The sequence below is a fragment of the Lepisosteus oculatus genome, chromosome 14 (genome assembly GCF_040954835.1).
Source record: "Lepisosteus oculatus isolate fLepOcu1 chromosome 14, fLepOcu1.hap2, whole genome shotgun sequence".
NCBI lineage: Eukaryota > Metazoa > Chordata > Actinopteri > Semionotiformes > Lepisosteidae > Lepisosteus > Lepisosteus oculatus.
This window is the reverse complement of record NC_090709.1, coordinates 5,822,046-5,844,406: the sequence shown is the minus strand read 5'-3', so window position 1 is coordinate 5,844,406 and position 22,361 is coordinate 5,822,046. Positions and strand designations below refer to the sequence as shown.

Sequence of the window (22,361 nt, the reverse complement as noted above, 5' to 3'; positions counted from 1 at the left end):
CTTACTGGTCCACTGCCCTGTCCAAACCAGGCCTGTCCAGGTGCTGCTACAGCCTCCCCACAGCCCAGCTGCTGGCAGAGAACACTGGCATCTCTCAGGTCCCAGTATTGGTCACACACTGTCCCCCAGTCCCCGAAGAGCCACTGTAACTCCACTCGGCCAGAGCAGGAGTCTGAGCCATTCACCAGCCTGACCCCTGTGTATCCTGCACACCGGACAGGGGAGAGAGTAGAGACAGTGACACAACCTTGCTGCAACTTATTATAATAACCCTCAAATTCACATTCAAATCCATTGTGACTGCTTTTGTCTTTCTCATCAGAATGATGACCTTCTTGCATTTGTGAATTCAAACAAAAAAGAAACACAAAAACAAGCAGACCACTCTCTCTGATATCTTGACCTTTGAATTATTTTAGTAACTGTGAATTAGAAGGCTGGTTTGATGAGAGAACATGGCCAAACCATGGTAGCTACTGAAACACTGAGGTCAGTGGAGCACCCCAAGAGCAAAGACTGCTGGAGAGGAGAGTGGGATGACCGGTATCTATACTGCAGTGAGCAGATTACTAGTGGGAGGTGGGGACTTGGGGTCTGTTTCTTTCCTAAAATCTATGCTATGAAACACATGATCATGTTCTTACCAAAACACTTCAGTCCCACGTAATTCTCATGGGTGCAGCCCTGGGTCTTTGTGGACTTTGGACAGAAGAAAATCTGAGTTTCGCTGCCTTGGTACTGGAGCACCTCGGAATGGATGTCTGCTTCCCCCTTCCCGAAATGAGCCCCCTTCAGGACCTGGATAGGAACCCCGCAGTTGAGCTCTCGACACATAACGTCTGCGTCCTGCCAGTCGAAGTCAGAGTCACATACTGAGCCCCAGGTCTCTCCGTGCTGCACTTCCACTCTCCCAGAGCACAGATCACTGCCTCCAACCAGTCTGACCCCTCGATGAGCTGGAATATCACAACAATAACAGAGATCACTGCCCCTGACCAGTCTGACCTATCAATAAGCAGTAATAGAGAGAGGAGCAGCAATACAGATGGAGAGCAGTACTACAGAAGGAGGGAAATCAAACCAGATGGAGAGCAGTATTACAGAAGGAGGGAAATCTAACGGGGGAGAAGAGCAATGAAAAGTGAATCGGAGCAGTAAGAGAGATGATGCAGAATTTGATAGAGAAAGAGAAAGACAGATGTGTCACTGTTCCAGTTCATCTGAGCTGCATTCCAGCTGCTGGCTCTTAAACCCAAGAAGACTGTTGCAGTGTCAATAGTTACAGAATCAGACACTGCAGCCCTGCAATGCAAGAAGCTGTAATTCAATTATTCATAGTCTTCTATTACTTTTGGAATAGACAAAATAAATTATTCTACCTCTAATAGTAAAACAAAAATGCAAAGAATTGATAGTTATGTGTGTGTGTGTTTGAAAGGAGGTGTGGCCTGCTACTGCGGATATGCTGCCAGTGAGTTTGTGTGAGGGAGAATTATGTATGGAAAGACAGTACATGGAGAAGACAAATATGGGCACAACATTTAAGATAAAGGAATTCACAGGATATTGGCCAAAAAAAGGCTTTAAGATTGCTCACAGCTTCTCTACTGTCTGATCATTCCAGAGATCAAGTGAATTAAAATATAAAGTGTCACAAGAGTCAAAAATGATTTGATAGTCTGTTGTTGTTGACCTCATGGTGATATCTGACCTGGAAAGGAGACAAAGATGTTGTGTATGTGTTGTTGTGAGTCAGGAGAGCAGGAGACACAGCTGCTATCCCTTAGCTCAGATGTAGGAAGGGAGGGCTTATTATCACAGTCCTGGATCCACTGGTTTTCTGGGTGAAGACAAGAGAACAGGAAGTGCAGCCGGGAGGACTCTGACTCTGTGAAGTAAGAGTAGCAATGGCTCCCTGTCCACACACTGGTTTCCTAGCCAATGACTGACACCAAGCCTGTCTCCACTGTAGGGATTTAGAAGGGCTTTGGAAGTGGTGAGTATAGTGTGTCGATGAAAGATTTTTTTTTTAAAGAAACAGTGTAAGTGGGAATGAAAGAAATCATGTACACATAGCCCATAATGAGCTCACCTAGAAGGGTTTCTCTTACAGATGAATTTAAAAAAAAGTCTTTATAGTTGCCAACAACAACACAAAGCCATTCATTTAGGACAGAATTAGGACACTATCCTGTGGTCATTAATATACATAAGGAAAGCTCTAAGTATGGATAAATCTGGGAAAAAGGAACTCTATCATCCCAGTTCATTCATTGGAAACCCAAAATCTCAGACCAGAAAACACGACAGCATCCCAAACCTCTTTGCACTGACCAGGACAGATTCCCCTCAGAGAGTTGGTCATAAAACTGTCCACACGGACCAAGACAGAGTCTCCTGTACCACTTGGTCCTGAAACTGTCCACACTGACTTAATCTTGGAATTGAATTGACTTGATAATTCTGGTAGACTCTTAGCTAAGGGAGGTAACAGCTCTGATGTTCTTATCCATGCAAATTCCATGTGAAATTCAAACAACCTGTCAAAAAATTACCGACATTGTTCTCAGAAAGACACATGGAACAGTAAAACAATTGTATTGAAGGCTGATATGGATCATTTTGTAACTGTCAAGAAATTTCTGGAAGAGAGGAAGACATCCTGAATTAAGTAATTAAAAATAAAAGAAAAAAGAAAAAGAAAATAAAAGATAAGCTGAACGCAGCTCTCGTATTTGTGATTATTATTTCTGTTATTATATGTTATTGTTATGGCATTATTGATTAATTTATTAAATTCTTATTCAATTGTATATTATATAATGCAGTAATATTCACTATAGGTTGTACTTACCTGAACAGATTACTCCAGCATCAACTTTATAGATATTTTCAAAGACATAGTCATATATATAGTATTCGTTAACATCTGATCTTGATTGACAGTCCCTCAGCACAGACTCTGACCCGCTGCAGGAGACTGAGTGCAACAGAACTGATCCAGACCCTGGTCCAAAGTAAGCTCCTCCTGGTGCTGAAACAGCAGATCCACAGCCCAGCTGTCTGCACACCACTGTAGCATCATCCAGATCCCAGCCAAAGTCAGCTACTGTCCCCCACTCTCCATCATGATACACCTCCACTGTCCCCTCACAGGGACTGGCCCCATTCACCAGCCTCACATCAGCACTGCCTGCGGAGAGAGTCACAGACTTGTTAAAACACACACTGACGGTATCTTATAACCCTTGACCAGTTGTATTACTGTTTTGGTTTGGGAATTGCAACACTTCAGACCGCAAACCCTAGCATTGAATTGTGGAAACAGCAGAAATGATAATTGGAACCTCCCTCCCTTCCATTTCTGTCACATATCACAAACACTGCTTACACAGGGCCAACAGTATAGTAGATGACCCTTCCCACTGTCACGATTGCTACTCCTCTTCTTAAGGGTGCTCCAGCCCTTCCTTGTTTGGTCTCATTCCCCGCACCTGTTCATTATTCCAGCCCCTTTTCAGTACCCCCTTAAAAACCAGATGCAGACTTCATTCGCGGCTCTTCATTGAATTCCGTTTCGTGAGAGCCCGGGTCCTGCGTGTCTGGCTCTGTTATGCTTTTAACTTTCTGTTCCTGCTCCCCCTGCCGGTCCCGACCCAGTTCCCGTTTTTAATTCCCTGGATGATCGCCTGGCCATGGACTTATGCTTCAGTTTTGGATTCCCCGTTTGGACTTCATCTTTGATTGTTCGCCTCGGACTCACTTCCCCTGGACACCTGCACACCTAGGACAAGGCACCCCTGTCTACATACCCGTCTCCTGCATGACTTTTCCCCCAGTGTTTCCTCACTATTCTGGATTGTGTCGTCTGCATAGGGCCCAGAAAGAACTGTTCGTGACACCCACCCCTCCCATAAACTCTTGCCCTCCCACCATCTGGGAAAATATATCACAGTGTATGGTCTAGCTCCACCAGACTCTGTAACAGCTTCTTCCCGCAGGCCGTCAGGCTCCTCAACACCCTGGAATCTACTTGCACCCACTCCAATTCCAGAAATAAACCAGGATTAAATCCCCCCAGTATGTTGTGTATGAAGTAAGAGACAAGATGTTAAAAGGGTTAATAACTTAAGTCAGTTCTGCCTGAAAATTAGACTTCTAAGCAACAGGGGTTTATGGCAGGTTAACTGATAAGGATTCCAGATGTGAGCAAGGAACCCCCTGGGGGCATAATCTTAAACTGACCATTTGGCCAGGGCCTCTTAACTGGCCAAATACCATGACCCCCCCCTTACCATAACATCGAATGACGTCTGAAGCAGCAAGCAAGGACTATATAACCTAAAAGTTTGTACCGGCACATTGAACAATACTTCGGTTTTGTTGTTTCTTGTGGGAAACAAGACTTCGGCTTTATTGTTCCTTGCATGCAATAAACTCATCTGTTTTACTTCATCTCGGGATCAAGAACCTTATTAGTTCTGTTACAACATGTATATTGCATTAGGTATTGACTTGTAATTTGCACTATCTGCACTTTGCACTATGTGTATCCTTGTCTACAATGTCTATGTCAGTGCCCTGTCTGTCCTGCCTGTATTGCACCGTGGACCAGGAGGAATGATATTTCGTTCCACTGTATACTTGTTCATGGCTGGAATGACAAATAAACGTGAACTTGAACTTAAACCCAGTGTCTGGGTCTGGAGGGAGAGACAAACACTTATTAATACACATTGTTTATTGTGTACTGTATCTAATAACACAGTTTCCAGGAAGAAATACAAACTGATTAATAAAGACTTACTCAGCTAATGTCATTGAAAGGCATTGAAAGGTTGAATAATACATATGAACACAAGGAAACATTGCTATATTTAGCTGTAATTCAGGAGCTGTTATCATGAAAACAGACAGTGACAGTAATGACTGCATGATATCAGAGGCCTGGGACTTGTGTTCCTGTATTTTAGGAAGCTGTGGTCTCTACAGTGGACATTGGCTTTAATTACCATATAACTCCAGATGGCTTCACCTTGTGCTCTAGTATTTCTTGTGCTGTAGTCACTACAATGGACAGTGTTTGTAAAGACTGACTGGGTTTCTGGTCACTACAGTGGACAGTGCTTTTAATGTCTCTGAACTCAGAAGGCTGAGACTCGTGTTTCTTTGTTTTTTAGTAAGCTTTGGTCACTATTGTGACTAAAGACTGTATTGTTGGGTTTCTGGGAACTGTGGTCACTACAGTGGTCAGTGACTTAAATTACTTTTTGACTTCTGAAGGCTGGATGAGACTTGTGTTCCTTTATTTTTATTTTCTTCTGGGAGCTTTGGTCACTAAAGTGAAGAGTGTCTTTAATTATAACATGACTTCAGTGGGCTTGCATTTGTATTTTTTAGTAATAATAATTTCTTACTCTTATATAGCACTTTTCTGGACACTTCACTCAAAGCACTTTACAGGTAATGGGGATCCCCTCCACCACAAGCAGAGTGCAGTCTCACCTGGATGATGCAACGGCAACAATAGTGCGCCAGTACGCTCACCACACAGCAGTTATCAGTGAGGTGGAGAACAGAGTGATGAAGCCAGTTTATAGATGGAGATCATAAGGAGACCTTGTTTGATAAAAAACAATGGGAAATTTGGCCAGGACAAAGAGGGAAAACACCTCTCAAGATACACCTTGGGATTTTTAATAACCATAGAGAGTCAAGACCTCGGTTTTACATCTAGTCTGAAAAAAAGTATTTTTTTACAGTAGATTGTCTCCATCACTGGTACATTAGGACTCACACAGACAATAGAGTGAGCACCCCCTACTGGCCCCACTCATACCACTTCCAGCACAAATTTAGCTTTTCCATTAGACCACCCCCCAAATACTGAACAGGCTCACACCTGCTGAGCAGCAGTGGGTTTCCAGTTGTCACCTACAGGGTGATATAGCTAATGCAAAACAGCTCTTTAAGTTATGGTTATTACAGCAGTCAGTGGAACAATGACTGTGTGTTTCAGTTTCTGGATAGTGTGCTTACCATAGTGGACAGCAACTGTAATGACGATGTTCCTAGTTTTTGGGACCTGTCAGTACTTCAGTGGACAGTGGCTTTAATTACTATATTTCTGTTTTTTTAGTTGCTGTGGTCACTACTGTGGACAGTGAGTTTTATTACTGTATGACTTCAGAGGGCTGAAACGTGTGTGCATGTGTTTCTTGGAGTTGTAGTTAATGTAGTGGTCAGAGGCTGTTATGATTTTGTCCTACAATTCTGGGACATATAGGATATTCTGGCTCATTGCAGTGGGCAGTGGTTTTAAAGACCTATGACTTCAGATCAGAGTATTGCATCTGTGAGTTCTAAGAGCTGTGGTCTCTATAGTGGACAGGTACTGCAATGACTGTAGAACTGCACTGATCCTATCTCTTCCTGTGGGTTTCTGTGTTATTAAGACCTGTGATCATGTAGTGGACAGTTGTTTTAATAACTGTGACTTTAGATGGCTCAGACCTGTGTTCCTGTGTTTCTGAGTGCTGTGTTACTACAGTGGTTGGTAGCTGTAATGACTGAAGTGTTTGCTTAAATATACAGTATGTGAGTTGTATTTTCTCTGTGTCAAATATTAACAATGTATTAAATTATATCAAGTTATAAATTATAGGTTTAACACAGACACCAATACTCATTGTATGATTGTGATGTTGCCCTGTAGTTATGAATCTCTACGTGATTGCCTGTTAAATATTTCAAAATTGAAATCATATCATAAAACGAAATACTTAATTTGTATTACCCATATGTAAATGCTTATACTTTATTAAACAAAAAATATTTTATTGTATTGTAATGTAAGCAACAAAATGCACATTCTTATTAAAATGTTACAATAATAACCCATGTCATTATGTAACTAAGACAAAATCTAAAAACACAAACTAAATTATTGAGCTGTGAACTAGCAGTCAAATCCTGTAGGCACATAAACAGCAAATTCCATTTTAAAATTCTTGTGTTTATATGACACTGTCTTGTATCTGTTAATTTATTAATTAAATTATTGCTGTTACACCTCAGTTACTAATAAGACACCAGTAGCTAGCCACAGCAAACCTGGTCTACATGAACCAGATAATACTAATCAATTTTATTTTAATGCTTAGTAGCAGTCTGGGGTTTTCTGGGTGACCAGAATATTTGGCTTCTGAAATGCCTTGTTTGTAAATACTGTACATAGAGTAACTTGTTTGTTGTATGTATTGTTATGTGTAGTGTAGTTTGTGTGTTGTCATTGTAATAAATATTTGTGTTAACCAAGTGTGCCTGGACTATTGCTCTTCTCAACAAAGCTGTGCTGGAGAACAAATAATTCACATGCCTCTAATTAATACCAGCCGCTTGGGTATAAAATTAGAAACCATTTACAAGTCGGGGGTTTATGACTTATTGTTTTACTGATTGACTAAACTGCTTGGTCAGTTCCTGATTTTTATCAGTTGCAACCCCCCCCCCCCCCATTTGTAACAATATTATTTTAAAGAAGATGTATTCTTCCTGACACGTCTAGGTAGATTCTTCCTTCTCTGAAAATTCTACCCCACATTATTTAAGAATGGAATATAATCATCTTTATATAATTGGTTTTTATGAGAGTTTATCTGACATCTTAGGTATTTGATCCTATTTGATCATTTAAAACATATTACATTTTCAATATAGTGTATCTTTCTTTCTACTAATTGCCATCATTTTTTTCCTGGCTTGATTTTGTAATCCATGATTTCATAATATTCCTTAAAAAGTAATAGAAGAAATGGAACAGATTTGTGCACATTTTAAAAATATGACATGGTATGTAGCACAGTAACCCCCAAATATCCTGTGAATTGTTAATATGCAAAATATATTTTAGACAGATTTGTGCACATTATAAAATATGAAAGGGAATGTAGCTGGACACAGTAACTACCAAACATCTTTTACATTATTAAGATACATAAAATGTTTCAGTAACTTAGAGGGTTCTACCATTTTAGATTGTATGCTGTTCCTGTCTGATTTGTCAAATGTGTCATTTAAATCTCCTCCCATCACTATTATACCAGTCTGAAGGCCTTCCAATAAAATTTGCAATTCATAAAAAAATTCCACATTTCCCACTGGTGATACATACAAGGACATTAATGTACAAATCAACAAATTTAAAATCAAATAACCAACCTTCTCATATGCAGGTTGAAAGTTTAAGGTCAGAATAAATAAAGGTTTAGAATTCAGGAGTATCAATAGTCAACAGTATCATGCACGTTTTGTGCTCCTGATGGAGCTTTATACGTTTCTTTTGTTGCAAAGTGCTGCGTTTCCAGCGTGAATCATTATTAACCAAAACAGTGACAGGCCATTTCTGTGTCCGAGTGCCTGGTGTGAACAGTGAGACAAGCCATTTCTTTCCAATATTTTCTGGTGTGGTTATTGATCGCACATGAAACATTATTTCTACCTGAAAAGTCACAGTTAAACTGCTTTGCTGATGAACTTTTGTATTGGAGCAACAATTTCATAGTATTTTGTAATAGAATAAAAGTAATAATAAAAAAACTAAAGATTTTTTTTAAGAAGCTGTACTGTAAAGTATAGAAATATACAGAAGCTAAAATACTAATTATGGTTGCAATAATGAACAACCTCTTTGCTCCCGCAGTTTCAAGTTATAATGTGGCACAATTTTTACAGGGTTTGTCTGTGTCCAAGTACCTGGTGCTTTTTTCATATGTTGAAAGTAGAGATATTTGCTTTTTGATCATGGCCTGGTTACATGTTAAATGTATTATTTAGTATTAGTGTAAGGTGGTTAAGGATCTGTCTTTTAATTCAAGCATTTACCACACCTAACATAGGGCTAAAATCCATGACCCTGTGATTAAGACTGGTGATTGTCCCTGCTGATGTCAATTTGATATTGGTATAATAGCTGGCTTTTAATGATGTGGTAGTCCAGAGTCTAGTGATGGGACCTATGTGGTGTGCAAAATAGACAGATCAGCGGCATTATTAGGTTAGGACAGTACAGTTGTATTTTAATATTTGTATATATTTATATGATTATTGCTCTTCTCAACAAAGGTGTGCCAGAGAACAAAGAGTTCACATGCCTCTATTTATACCAGCCGCTCAAATATATTGTTAGAAAATCATGTACAAGATTTGAATCATATGAATAATTTCACTGATTGAATAAACCACTTGGTCAAATTCTGATGATTTTTACCTGTTTTGTAATCCCCATTTCTAACAATATCTAATAATAAAATATCTGTCTCAATAACACTCTGGTCTCTAATAACACTAATATTTGTTCATACACCAGTCTGTATAAATAGCTTAGGAGGAGACAGAGTTGAGCGCAATAAAACAACAAACAACCAAGGGTAAATATTTCTGAATCATCCTGTATGGTATTATATTATTATAGAGACATTTTTCTTCATTGCTCACACTTCTGTTTTCATGTAAATGAAGAATTTTTTGCATGTTTCAGCAAATCACTCAAATTGCTGCTAGTATATGAAGAATTGTATCCTTATGGTAACAGATTAGGATTTGTAAATAACTTTTTAATAGATTATTACACAAAAATTGCAAATTATCAAGAGGATGAGAATGTCCAACGGCTACTGTAGATGATTAACTTGGCAGCAAAGAAACAACAAAACAATCCTAACAAGCCTGACAGTGTGCTGCATTCCTAACATGTTAATATGGAGTAAACTGACACGTATACTGGAGAGATGAGTGTAGCACATGCAGCACACATAGTGTAAATATGAATTATGTTTTTTAAATATCACATGATATTAAATTAATATCAATAAAATCATTGTAGATTGTTAACTTTTTGCTAAATTTACAAAACCAGAAAATGTAATTTTGAACAATTTTAGATAAAATCCCTCAAAGCTTCATTTACAATAAAATATCTCAACTCATTTTCAAATTACTTTTCCATCTAAAACTATAACTGTATGATTAATTTTACACAGGAGATGAAATTATTAATGCAATTTTATTTTTTAAAGCACCCTTTCTAGGCAATTTTAGATTGTTTTTTTCCTGAGTTATACAATCATAATAAAATTAATTATACTGTTCATTTCAGATTTATGATTTTAATAATATTTAAATAAAATCCCAGCTGAATTTAAAATAATACATAAAGATCTGAACGTAAAACTTTTCTTAGCAACTAATTATGTTTCCGCACGCACAGACCAAGAAAAAATATATAATTATTTTGAAAAACAGACAAAAGTTTACGGTAAATAATTATTTTACTAAAAGTATATTACATTTCCATCTAAATTTTAAATAGAGTTATCTGTTTGTCTGGACAATAGAAAACTGGACACTTACTGGCTGAGCTGTGCAGCATCAGGACAGCGAGAGAGAAGATGGACAGGCAGCTCTCCATTGTCATCAGGACAGAGTGCAGCTGAGACCCCTGTCTTCACCCCTGAGCTCATAGGGTAACTGAGCTGTTGCTCCACAACCCGTACCCCCAGTAACAACACAGCCCCCCACCCCGCCAATCACACACAGCACTGCCTTTTCAGACTGACAGCAGGAACCTCTCACACAGGCGGGATGGCCAATCAGACAGGGCCCTTTCAGTCTTCTCCATATATATCAGAACCACATCACTGTTTCCTCTCCTGAAGACACTCCCAGCAGTGCTGAGGAGAGGAGAGACAGGAGCAGCTCTGTGTCTCACTGGAGGAAACACAGATACAGATACAGACAGCAGGGCTGCAGGTGCAAATGGGGCAGAAAGGATCAGATAAAAAAAAAATCTAATGTTTTCTAAAGATTTAGACAAGTTACTTAATTTTAAATAAGTATCAAATTATGTTAAATAAAATACAAAATAAAAATTGCAGGTGTGACGCAGTGTTCAGTTACTGGTGTCAGGAATATGGTCCTGTGTGTCTTGCTGTCTGTGTCAGGCAGTGTCCTACAAAGAGTCACAGAGAGGTTGTTGTCACTCTAGACAGCAGTGTGTTCTGGTCCTGGTAAAGGACAGTATGAGGAGAGCCTGTCCTCAAGAGGGCAGTGAGGTCACTCAGGTCAGAACAGGAATACAGAACCTAGATAGACTGAATAAGAACTGGCTGTCCTGTGGCTTTGGTCAGAGATCAATAATCTAAATGAAAAGGAAAGAAAAGCCCAGCAGTGATTGTCCCCTTTGTACTGTGCCTGGTGGATGGACAGCAACTCTTCTAGTTGAGTCCCTCAGACCCTGAGTCTGTCCCTGTGCAGCTCCAGCCCACACAGATGTTCCAAGCCCTCCAGCTGTGACCCCAGTTTCTCTCTGTGTGGAGCTGACTGTGTGATTAAAACTCTCTAACAGCACAGTAGAGCTGAACAGATACTCCGATACCCACAGACTGAACAGAGTGAGGACACAGCTCACCTCCTCCTCCTCCTTATTTTTATAGGTAGCAGTAGCAGTTGGAGTAGCAGTAAAATATTATTAGTAGTAGTAGCACTGGCAGCAGTAGTATTAGTAGTTGTGCTGTATTTAAACTCTCCTGTTAAATATAGCAGAGCTCTTGTGTTACAACTCCACCATACTAACTGCAGCAGCAGGAGCAGAAGAGCAGGAGTCAGTTTCAAATTTGAAAAAGCAATGATATGAAGATTTCTTTTAAAAATCAGTCCTTGTTAATACAGCCTAAAAGCTGTGATATAATGCAGAGCTTCACTGGAGCTGCAGGTCAGACTCTTCAGTGAGTCTGTGGTTTGTGCTCCTCTGAGCTCTTCCAGCACAGAGAGCCAGGCTGTACTGGCTGTGGGTCTCAGTGTGATGAGGCAGCTGAGGGCTGATCTGTACAGGGAGACATACAGGGAGTCCAGTGTTCAGAACTCCAGTGCTGTACAGGGTGACAGGTCCTCTCCCCAAACAGTTATTTCTGTGTGTCTCTCAGGGATGAACAGGAGGGGCTGTTCCTGTCAGAATGGAGGCTGCCTCTCAGAGCTCCAGTGTCAGTATGAGGAGAAGCTCCCAGACCTGACTGCTGCCAGAGCCTCTGAGCCTGAGTGGCCATGAGCCCTGAGCTCCTCAGCAGCTGAGAAAAGCTTCCTGTCTCCTGTGGTCACGATGTGGTTTTAAACACCTGCACTGTCTTCCTGCTCCTTCTCCTCTCTCTTCCCCTTCCTGTCTCTCTCACTGTGTGTGCTCTTATCTGTCCATCTCTCTCTCTCCTCTTGATTTAAAAAAAAAAAAACTTTATTCTCTTCTCAGTCAGATTCACAGCTCAGACTCATACACAGAGGTCTGGGTCCCTCAGTACTTTAGTACTGGAGATTTGTGTAAAACTTATTACAGGGGATTATTACAGATTTGTTTTACACAAATCTCCACAGAATAGAAGCCTGGAGGATCAGACTCCTGATCCTGGAAGTTCAAGGGCATCTCCTGGTTTTATTTCCACTCGAGCTGATTTGATGATTGAATTAACTGTATACAGTGCCTTGCGAAAGTATTCGGCCCCCTTGAACTTTTCAACCTTTTGCCACATTTCAGGCTTCAAACATAAAGATATAAATTTTTTATTTTATGTGAAGAATCACCAACAAGTGGGACACAATTGTGAAGTGGAACGAAATCTATTGGATTTTTGAAACTTTTTTAACTAATAAAAAAATGAAAAGTGGGGCGTGCAAAATTATTCGGCCCCCTTGCGTTAATACTTTGTAGAGCCACCTTTTGCTGCGATTACAGCTGCAAGTCGCTTGGGGTATGTCTCTATCAGTTTTGCACATCGAGAGACTGAAATTCTTGCCCATTCTTCCTTGCAAAACAGCTCGAGCTCAGTGAGGTTGGATGGAGAGCGTTTGTGAACAGCAGTTTTCAGCTCTTTCCACAGATTCTCGATTGGATTCAGGTCTGGACTTTGACTTGGCCATTCAAACACCTGGATACGTTTATTTGTGAACCATTCCTTTGTAGATTTTGCTGTATGTTTGGGATCATTGTCTTGTTGGAAGATAAATCTCCGTCCCAGTTTCAGGTCTTTTGCAGACTCCAACAGGTTTTCATCCAGAATGGTCCTGTATTTGGCTGCATCCATCTTCCTCTCAATTTTAACCATCTTTCCTGTCCCTGCTGAAGAAAAGCAGGCCCAAACCATGATGCTGCCACCACCATGTTTGACAGTGGGGATGGTGTGTTGAGGGTGATGAGCTGTGTTGCTTTTACGCCAAACATATCGTTTTGCATTGTGGCCAAAAAGTTCGATTTTGGTTTCATCTGACCAGAGCACCTTCTTCCACATGTTTGGGGTGTCTCCCAGGTGGCTTGTGGCAAACTTTAGACGAGACTTTTTATGGATATCTTTGAGAAATGGCTTTCTTCTTGCCACTCTTCCATAAAGGCCAGATTTGTGCAGTGTAAGACTGATTGTTGTCCTATGGACAGACTCTCCCACCTCAGCTGTAGTTCTCTTCAGTTCATCCAGAGTGATCATGGGCCTCTTGGCTGCATCTCTGATCAGTCTTCTCCTTGTCTGAGCTGAAAGTTTAGAGGGACGGCCAGGTCTTGGTAGATTTGCAGTGGTCTGATACTCCTTCCATTTCAAGATGATTGCTTGCACAGTGCTCCTTGGGATGTTTGAAGCTTGGGAAATCTTTTTGTATCCAAATCCGGCTTTAAACTTCTCCACAACAGTATTACGGACCTGCCTGGTGTGTTCCTTGGTCTTCATGATGCTCTCTGCGCTTTCAACAGAACCTTGAGACTATCACAGAGCAGGTGCATTTATACAGAGACTTGATTACACACAGGTGGATTTTATTTATCACCATCAGTCATTTAGGACAACATTGGATCATTCAGAGATCCTCGCTGAACTTCTGGAGTGAGTTTGCTGCACTGAAAGTAAAGGGGCCGAATAATTTTGCACGCCCCACTTTTCATTTTTTTATTAGTTAAAAACGTTTCAAAAATCCAATAGATTTCGTTCCACTTCACAATTGTGTCCCACTTGTTGGTGATTCTTCACATAAAATAAAAAATTTATATCTTTATGTTTGAAGCCTGAAATGTGGCAAAAGGTTGAAAAGTTCAAGGGGGCCGAATACTTTCGCAAGGCACTGTAACTGTCATAAGACTCTCTTTAACTGTATATTTATAAGACTGCCTGTGAATGACGTGTGGGAGACTCTGATTTCCAGGACTGGTTTGGAATCACACACAGAAAGGTCTTCTGTGTGATCTGAGTCCCACTGCTAAGAGCTATAGTCTGGTCAATTTATAACATCTTATTACAGGGACTTGGGCTCTTTCTCTTGTGCTTTACGGGATTACGCTACACAACTCAATAATCTGTGAAGTAAATTATTTTTTTCCTGCTTAATGAATTTAATTTCTCGGTTGTCGTTCTTCTTCTCCAGCTGTTATGAATCGCCTCTCCTCACAGCCCGATAAGTTTTATCATTGGAGATGTTATATCTGTAAGCAAAGCCCCCCCCCCCCCCCCGTGCTCCGGACAGGAGTCTCCTTCAGCGGAGACGCGCTCTGCTCTGTCAGAAAGAGTGCTGTGACGTCACAGACACCAGCCAGAGCACCGGGATCAGAAAGCGAGATCGCGGGAGGAGGGTCAATGATCACTTATGTATCGACAACCAATTAATTCAGCTAAAAAACCTTAGAATCATCGATTAACTTCACCGATTGGTGAGTACTGATTCTTTTCTTTCTTTAAATTCTTTAAATATCTAGAAAATAGTCAATAAAACCCATATCTATTAAATACCATAGTGCGTTCATAATGTTCAATCCCAAATTAAAGAATAATTATTTAAATTATTGTTTAGAAATTGTATTCTAGAGCTTGAAAATTATATTCCAAGTTGATAAATTTGTGTAGGTAACAGTTTAAATGCATTTTTCCACTGTTTAAAAGTCATAAGTATGGTAACCACGGTGACACGTGCCACATCACTGTGCCCAGCTAGGTGTCTCGCCTTCGTCACAAAGAGTGGTGTGACGTCACGGACTAATACTAATGTGAGTGTATTTATATTTAATACTAGTGAGAGTACAATCGGTAGCTTTAATATTAATGCTAGTGTTCATGTCAGTATTAATGGTGATTGCGCTACTGATAGTTTTGATGCCAGTATTCATGTTAATATTAGTTATAATTATAGAGTTACTGTTAGAGTATTTACACTAGTAGTCATGTTAGTTTTAGTGATAGCATTACTGTTATTATTAGTATTAGTAGTGTAGTAGTAGTTTGTGTCAGTGATAATGATAGTGTAATTCTTAGTGATAGTGTTACTGTTTTAATGTTAGTGGCATTTGTGTTAGTGTTAGTTATACTGTATTTGTAGTTATGAGTGTGTGTGTTTTTGTCCGTGTGTGTTGGTGTGTGTCTATAAGTATTTGTAGTCTATGTGTGTGTCTGTGAATGTGTGCGAGTATGTGTCTGATTGTGTGTATAAATGTATGTTGTGTCTGTTAGTGTGTGTTGTGTCTGTGTGTGTGTCTGTGAATGTGTGTCTGTGAGTGTGTGTAGTGTATGTGTGTGTGTCTGTCAGTGTGAGAATGTGTGTCTGTGTGTCTGTGAGTGTGGGTTGTCAGTGTGTGAATGTGTGTCTGTGAGTGTGGGTTGTCAGTGTGTGAATGTGTGTCTGTGAGTGTGTGGTGTCTGTCAGTGTGTGAATGTGTGTCTGTGAGTGTGTGTGAGTGTCTGTGTGTGTGTGTAATGTCTGTGTGTGAATATGTGTGGGTGGGTGTCTGTCAGTGTGTGATAATGTGTGTGATTGTGTGGGTGTATATCTGTCAGTGTGTGTGAGTGTGTGTGTAGGTGGGCTTGGGCTCCACTCGTGTGTCTGACAGAAGTGACCCATCAACAGGTGTTGAGGTCCAGAGTCGCCTGAGAATGGAACCACTTTCTAGATTCCAGACCAACGTCCAGAGAGCTGTGAGTGCTCTGTTTTTATATGATACTTAGAATACAGTATACAGTATGTTTTGTAAAGTGCTTTGATGTTCTGGATTAAAAGGCAAAATATAAGAAAAAAATTGATTGATTGATTGATTGATTGACTATGAGAGTGAAGTCTGGTCGAACTTGTTTGTCTAACTGAACTGTCCTGTCCACAGATGTCAACAGAGGTAAACAGAGAAGAACCCACCAGAGACTGGAGACAAGTTTGAGAGTCAGGCCCCGGACCCAAAGAGCTGTGAGTCCACTGCTGGTCTTCTTCATATTGTGATTCTTCCTCTTCTTCCTCCTCCTGAAATTAAAGCTCATCGCAGTAGCAGGGCTCTGTTGTCTTCTCTTGAGGAGGAGAAAGACTCTACCTGACAATGTGTGCATCTGCGTGTGTGTTAATGTGTGGGAGTGTGTGTCTGTGGGTGTATGTGCTTGTGAGTCTAGTCCAGCCCGTGTCTGTAACAGAACTGTGTCTGACATCCCCAGATCAGGAAGGAGGTAACAGCAGACTCAGCCAACACAGGAGCCAGACCCAAGACCCCAAGAAAAGCAAGTCTGCATTATTATTATTATTATTATTATTAGTAGTAGTAGTAGTAGTAGTAGTAGTAGTAGTGAGAGGGTGAGTGTGTGTGAGGTTGTGTGTGAGAGAGGGTGAGCATGTCTCAAACTCCATTCCTAGAGGGTCTGGTGCATCATCTGGTTTCCTGCCCAGAGGTCTTGGTTACAAAGTTGATCTCATTTTTTAATTAAACAAAACATATTCTAATACTGTACCTTTATCCAGACCTTAAATATCCAACTGTGCCTTGAATATTTTGAGTCTTCAACAGTGAGAGACATCAAAATATATTATTAAACACATTATTTCCACATCTTCTTATGAAAATAATTAGCTTAATTGTTTAATTGGCTAGCCCCTTTTGGAAAGAAAGCCTGGAGATGCACCTGGCCCCCCAAGTATTGTGATTAGGCTTGAGACCCCTGGTCTAGCAGAACTGGCCCCTCAACAGGTCTCGACAGGGATGTTGGGGATCATGAAGCTGGATAGCTGAGGGCTGGACACTGCTTCTGAATCGAGGACAGACCACTGTCATGTAGGGTCATCTTGGCCCATGATGATGATGACAGTGTGTTTGTCTGTCTGGTAACTGTTTTCTCCTCCCCAGTGCCGCCGGGAGAAACTCCCTCATGTTGAGAGAGGAATGGCCGAGCAAAGAGAAGGGCGTCACACCGAGACCTGGGGCAGATCTCACAGGAAAGTGAGTATTGGCTTCAACAACATGGTTGGATAGCTTGTTCCACACACCCACCTCCCTCTATGTAAAGAAGTGCCTCCTGCTCTCATTATTAAATGCTCTTCCCCAAGTATTAATTCTGTTAGACTAAGAATAAACCTGTACTGAGACACAAACTTGGTTGGGTTCTGCTGGTGAGACTAAAGCAGTCATCTTGTTGACAGGTCTTGACAGAGACGGATGTGACCCTGAAAGGCCAGAGAGGGTCGACCAATACTGAGGCTCTGAGCAAAAATTCTTCCAGTGTAAGACAACCAATGTGTTCTGCTCAGGATGATGCAGATGATAGTGTAGATAATGAAGGTGGTTATGATGATGATGTTGATGGAAAGGTGTTGATGATGATGATGGTGGACATGATGATTGTCATGATGAAGAAGGATATGGCGGTGAAGATGGTGGAGATCATTTATTAGAAATGTGATGAAGATGATGATGACGAAAATAGTGGAGATTGTGATGGTGGAGGTGATGATGATGGTGATGAAGATCGTAGGGGTTGTGATGGTGGAAGTGATGATGATGGTAATGGAAAATAGTGGAGATTGTGATGGTGGAGGTGGTGATGATGGTGACACAGTCATGCCTGTGTGTGGCTGTGTGTGAAAGGGAAGGTGGGGTTGGATCAGGTCTGCTGCTGTCATTTGATAGGACTGTCAGAGGAAGAGGGAGCAGACTCCCCCTGTGTCTCACCCCAGGCAGCTGAGAGCTGCAAGTCTGTGAGCCTGATATGTCTGTGACGTCTATCAAAAGTTTGGTTTCAGCTGCAATGATGATGACTGTGATTGCTGGGAGACCAGGGGTAGGGCCTGGTCCTCCTGGAGAAGACCCTCTCAGTTTTCTCTCTGTCCTCCTCATGCCCTCTCTTTGCCCTTGTCCCCTCAGGCCAGCCAGCCAATCACCAGGCAGGAGACCAAGACCCAGCTGTGGAACTGCCCTAAGGGCCCGGAGAGGGATCTACAGAAGGACAGGGCATGGATCTCCTCCTTGGCAGCCCACATACCCCATTGCTCGCCCCCTCACCCACCCCCTGGTATACCCGCTCACCTGGGCCTGACCCCAGCGGCCCTGTGGCAGCTCAGGGAGGGCCTCCAGGTCAAGCTGGAGGGGCTGCTCCAGGAGGAGGAGAGCTGGGTGCGGACCTGGGATCAGAACATGATATCATCTATCCAGCTGGACTGCCTGGCGCTGTACAATGAAGTCCTTCCTGAGTTTGGATCAGAGGCTGCGTATGCGGGATTGGTAAATCCCTTAAACCACTCCCCCTTGCTTGAATCACACTGAGGTACACAGGGGCTGGGGTGACTCACCTCTCCAAGACACCTGTGTCATCCCACTCCCATTTCACCTCAACATGGTTCCGAGAAAATCTCCCGTCCCCAAGGGGAGAGAGACAGGAGCTGGACTGGGTCTCCAGCCCTCTGTTTATTCAAGATTATTCCCTCAGGAGGTGGGTGGGGTGGAAGACACACTGTCTACAGATCACAACTAGGGGCAGCTTAGAGCAGGAGGTGAGACTCTTGATCATAGATAAGGATAACAGTGAGACAACTCCCCCTCTCTTGACTCACTGCCTACTGATGATGTTATGAAGTGACACTCCAGCTCTTCCTCTTGGTGGTGTCTCAGTCAGGCAATTTGGATAATCGTTAAGGGATGATGATGATGATTCACCTTTCTTGTTCTCCCTGCATGGTACAGGAGAGGGAGCCAAGATTCAGGGTCGTAATGATTAGGAATTACACAAAAACCTCAAATTAAAACACTGAAGACAACAGGCAAGACAATGGAAGCTCTGATAATGAAGGATTAGTTTGACTGCAGCAGACCTGGTCAGGACATCTTGAATGATTCTCTCTCCCTGTTTTCCCAGGATTTTCCCTTCCAGGGCACAGGAATCATGAAGCAGGACACTTACGAGGAGGCGAAAGAGGCGCTGAAATCCTACTTCGAAAACACAACGGTCAGGTGTGACTTCTCCGAGGTGGACAAGTGCTTCTGCCAGGCTGCAGCCGAGCTCGACCTCATCCTGCAGAAGTACCTGGGAGACGCTGTGGCCGAGGTCTGTGAATAGCAGGTTTATTTTCATAAAAGACATTTCTCATCCCCTTGTACTGTTGGTGTCTATTTCATGTAAAGGAGTCGACTTGAAAATAAAATGTTTAATTGACTTACAGAGATTCTTCATGAAGACGTGTGTCGGCTATATACTGCACAGCTTAAGGAACATGAAGACAAATCCGTTTGCTAATTGTCACCCAAAATGTCACAAATTAACCACCAAGCTGGTTTACGTGTCTAACCACCTCTTCCTACTTTGCAGTGAACACAATTCTTTCAGTTTCCTCTCTTGTATTTTCCTTACTGTTTTACTGTCCCCTTCACCCATGTGGAGATGGATCCACAGACGAAAACCTGTGTTTCACCGTTTGTTTATGCAGTGTCAGTCTTTGGACTTGCAAAGCTCCAGTAGCACAATCAGTCAGTGTGCGGTACTTATATAGCTGTGCACGTTTTGCCATTCTACTGATATTAAATGAATAAGTCACTTGGCTATACCAACTGCATTAAACCTAAAAAAACAAGGGATATCTGAGCAAATGCCCATAGATATCACTTGTTTTATAATACAACAGAAGAAAAGGTCAGAATACTGATTGTAATAAGCATTATTGAAAGGATTTAGCATTTAAAAAACAAATTATTATGATCCATTCACATCGATTGAGGGTCCCAGTTAGGAAAACCGAGTCACTCCTCTGGTGTCGAGATGGCATACAACTTACTCTGATTGCTTGTTTAGCAAATCAGAATTTTGACCTGATAAAATAGCATCCTTCATTCCATTCATAAAAGACTGTATGAAGTGCTGGCTGTATTCCCACATTACATACCTAATTAATGGCCTAATCGAGAACACTGAACTAGTTTAGAAGAACCCCTATATAAACAAACAGCACTAGAAATAGGGCAAATCATTCCCCTACAAAAGTGTAAACCCAAAATATTAAATTAAAAATACGATATAAGACATCGTAATTATTTCAGGATAAAGTGGGCTATGCTTGTTTGGTTTCAAAAGAATGGGCAAAACATGAGTAGTTTAGAATTCTAATGATCAAAGCTGTATGTATTACTCAAAAGAAGTTATGATATTTCCCAAATACTGGACATTTTATCCTGTTTCTCCTGATCAAAGCAATACAAAATTCTTGGATGAGACATATGCAAATCAAAGATTTTAATTGGCCAACCAGAACCCTGTCAGACAAGGCATTAGAATGTCTTTGTCTGAAGCTAATAAATAGGGCAAGCCAAGAACCACTATCTGGAAGTTAGGCCCATTAGGACCAGAAGTTATGCCCTGATGTCTGGAAAGTTAGGCTGAAGATGACGGAACGTCAAGACCCATTGAAGCCAGCATACCAAGGAGAAGAAGTAGCAAAGAGCTCAACTGGACCAGGGAAGCAAAGTCCAATATGCTGCTCCATCCTCTCCAGCCAGCAGCACATCTACTTGCGCTCCACAGCAACACTGAATCAGCTCCTGAGTCACAGCACCACTCGCCTAACAAATCTTCACGAATCAGGTGGAGATTTCCCCATTATTCAGAATATAAGCAATAGGAACTTCTCTCATTTGCACACCTCTTAAAGGAATAGGTTGCATTCACCCTGGGTTCAATACTTGATAGCGTAAAATAGTTATCTTAATGAAAATGTTATTATAAATTTATGCCTTCATATATGTGGGACAAGCACTCTACTACTGAGCTACACCCCAACACAACAGTGTGACTGCAGAACTGATTTAGGAACATCCAGAAGCCCTCTGTACACAAGCAATCCACCACGAATGAAGAATGCCCGCAGTTTCCCGCTTTGGCGTTTCCTTTACTACAGAGTAAATTAATGGAAATGAAAACATAAGCAGGATCGTATTGATCGCGTTAAAGCTTCCAGTCACTCTGCTTGAATGAATCACTTATTTTTATATCCTGTTAGAACGTGGACAAATAACTATGATGGAGCTGTGTAAGCAAACATTGAAGTTATTCCTATACCAGCCAATCTGAATAAAGGAGCAGACTCTTAAACTTTAAGAGACAAAAATAACACCTTATCATAGCCAATATTAATTAAAATGATATCACAGCAAAATATTTAGTGGAGCTTTGAGTGAATCAAATTATTTTCCATTGGGTGTCTTAGTCTACATAACTTTTAAGGTGAGAGAGAGGATTGTGAAAATGTGGTTGGTGTTCTTGGAAGGGTGTTGTTAGTATAGTGGTGAGCAAAGATGTTTCTCAAGCAGGTTTGATTCCCAGCCAACATGCCCATAAACAGTTTCAAATAGATCTATGAATCTCTGAACATACCTTTTAAAACTAGCATACTTGTTGACAGTGGCCCTTGCTCGCCAAATACCTTGACGCTGAGGAAGAGCACTACGGAAAAATACCCAACTCAACAGCGCATTGGTGGTTCTTGCTTTCAATGCAAGGAGCTGTATTTTTCTCACATCAATCATTATTATCCAGAACAATCGGTCGCAATTGTGATTATGTCCATTGTCTTCAGCAGTGTCGATACAAGATCCTCTGAATGAAGTAGATCACTAAAGAACTGCAAAACTGAATTCGGGAGAATCGTATTAGGAGTGATGTCTGCATTCAAGCAATCCCGTACTGATGCTGAAGTCTTTGAATATCAGCTCTCTACAGATGCAGCCATTCAAAACAAGCAGGCGATACTGCATTATTTTGCGGTGCACTTGATGCAGCCTACTGCGAGTTACCGTAAATTCTCGCATAGTACCTCATAATACCACGTGGTACTGCAAGTAAAATAATAGTATCCGGAATTTCCGCAAGGTGGAGCTAATAAAGTTCAACCTCTCATGTTTGAGCTGTCGCCATCAAAGTCTTTAACGAAGATATTACTAATAGTATTAATAATGAATGACCTTGGACAAGCTGTAAACTCAAAGTATCGCCCTGGTCCACATTCTTTTTTTTCATTGACCGTCTTTGTAAAAGTAACACCACAGCATTTCGCAATCA

The 22,361-nt window shown here is 41.2% G+C and overlaps 1 protein-coding gene and 2 long non-coding RNA genes across 4 annotated transcripts; 2 read left to right on the top strand and 1 right to left on the bottom strand.

The window, feature by feature from the left end:
* Positions 1–663: 663 nt before the first annotated feature.
* Positions 664–10,479, bottom strand: LOC138242938 (uncharacterized). Its single transcript, XR_011191817.1, has 3 exons — positions 10,411–10,479; positions 2,855–3,193; positions 664–956 (listed from the first exon to the last, which is right to left on the bottom strand). It is a non-coding gene; the product is annotated as an uncharacterized lncRNA (long non-coding RNA).
* A 4,655-nt stretch (positions 10,480–15,134) lies between these two features.
* Positions 15,135–17,244, top strand: LOC138242944 (uncharacterized). Of its 2 annotated transcripts, none has more exons than XR_011191823.1 (3): positions 15,135–15,986; positions 16,169–16,248; positions 17,171–17,244. It is a non-coding gene; the product is annotated as an uncharacterized lncRNA (long non-coding RNA). The 2 variants fall into 2 exon arrangements; XR_011191824.1 differs by lacking the exon at positions 17,171–17,244 and adding an exon at positions 16,488–16,628.
* Positions 17,245–17,284: 40 nt separating this feature from the next.
* On the top strand, positions 17,285–19,469 carry LOC138243389 (uncharacterized). The gene is made up of 5 exons (XM_069198954.1): positions 17,285–17,295; positions 17,371–17,380; positions 17,464–17,544; positions 18,185–18,541; positions 19,173–19,469. Exons 1-5 carry the CDS (start codon positions 17,285–17,287, stop codon positions 19,371–19,373), a joined length of 660 nt encoding a protein of 219 aa, XP_069055055.1. The 3' UTR covers positions 19,374–19,469.
* The last annotated feature ends 2,892 nt before the right edge of the window (positions 19,470–22,361 follow it).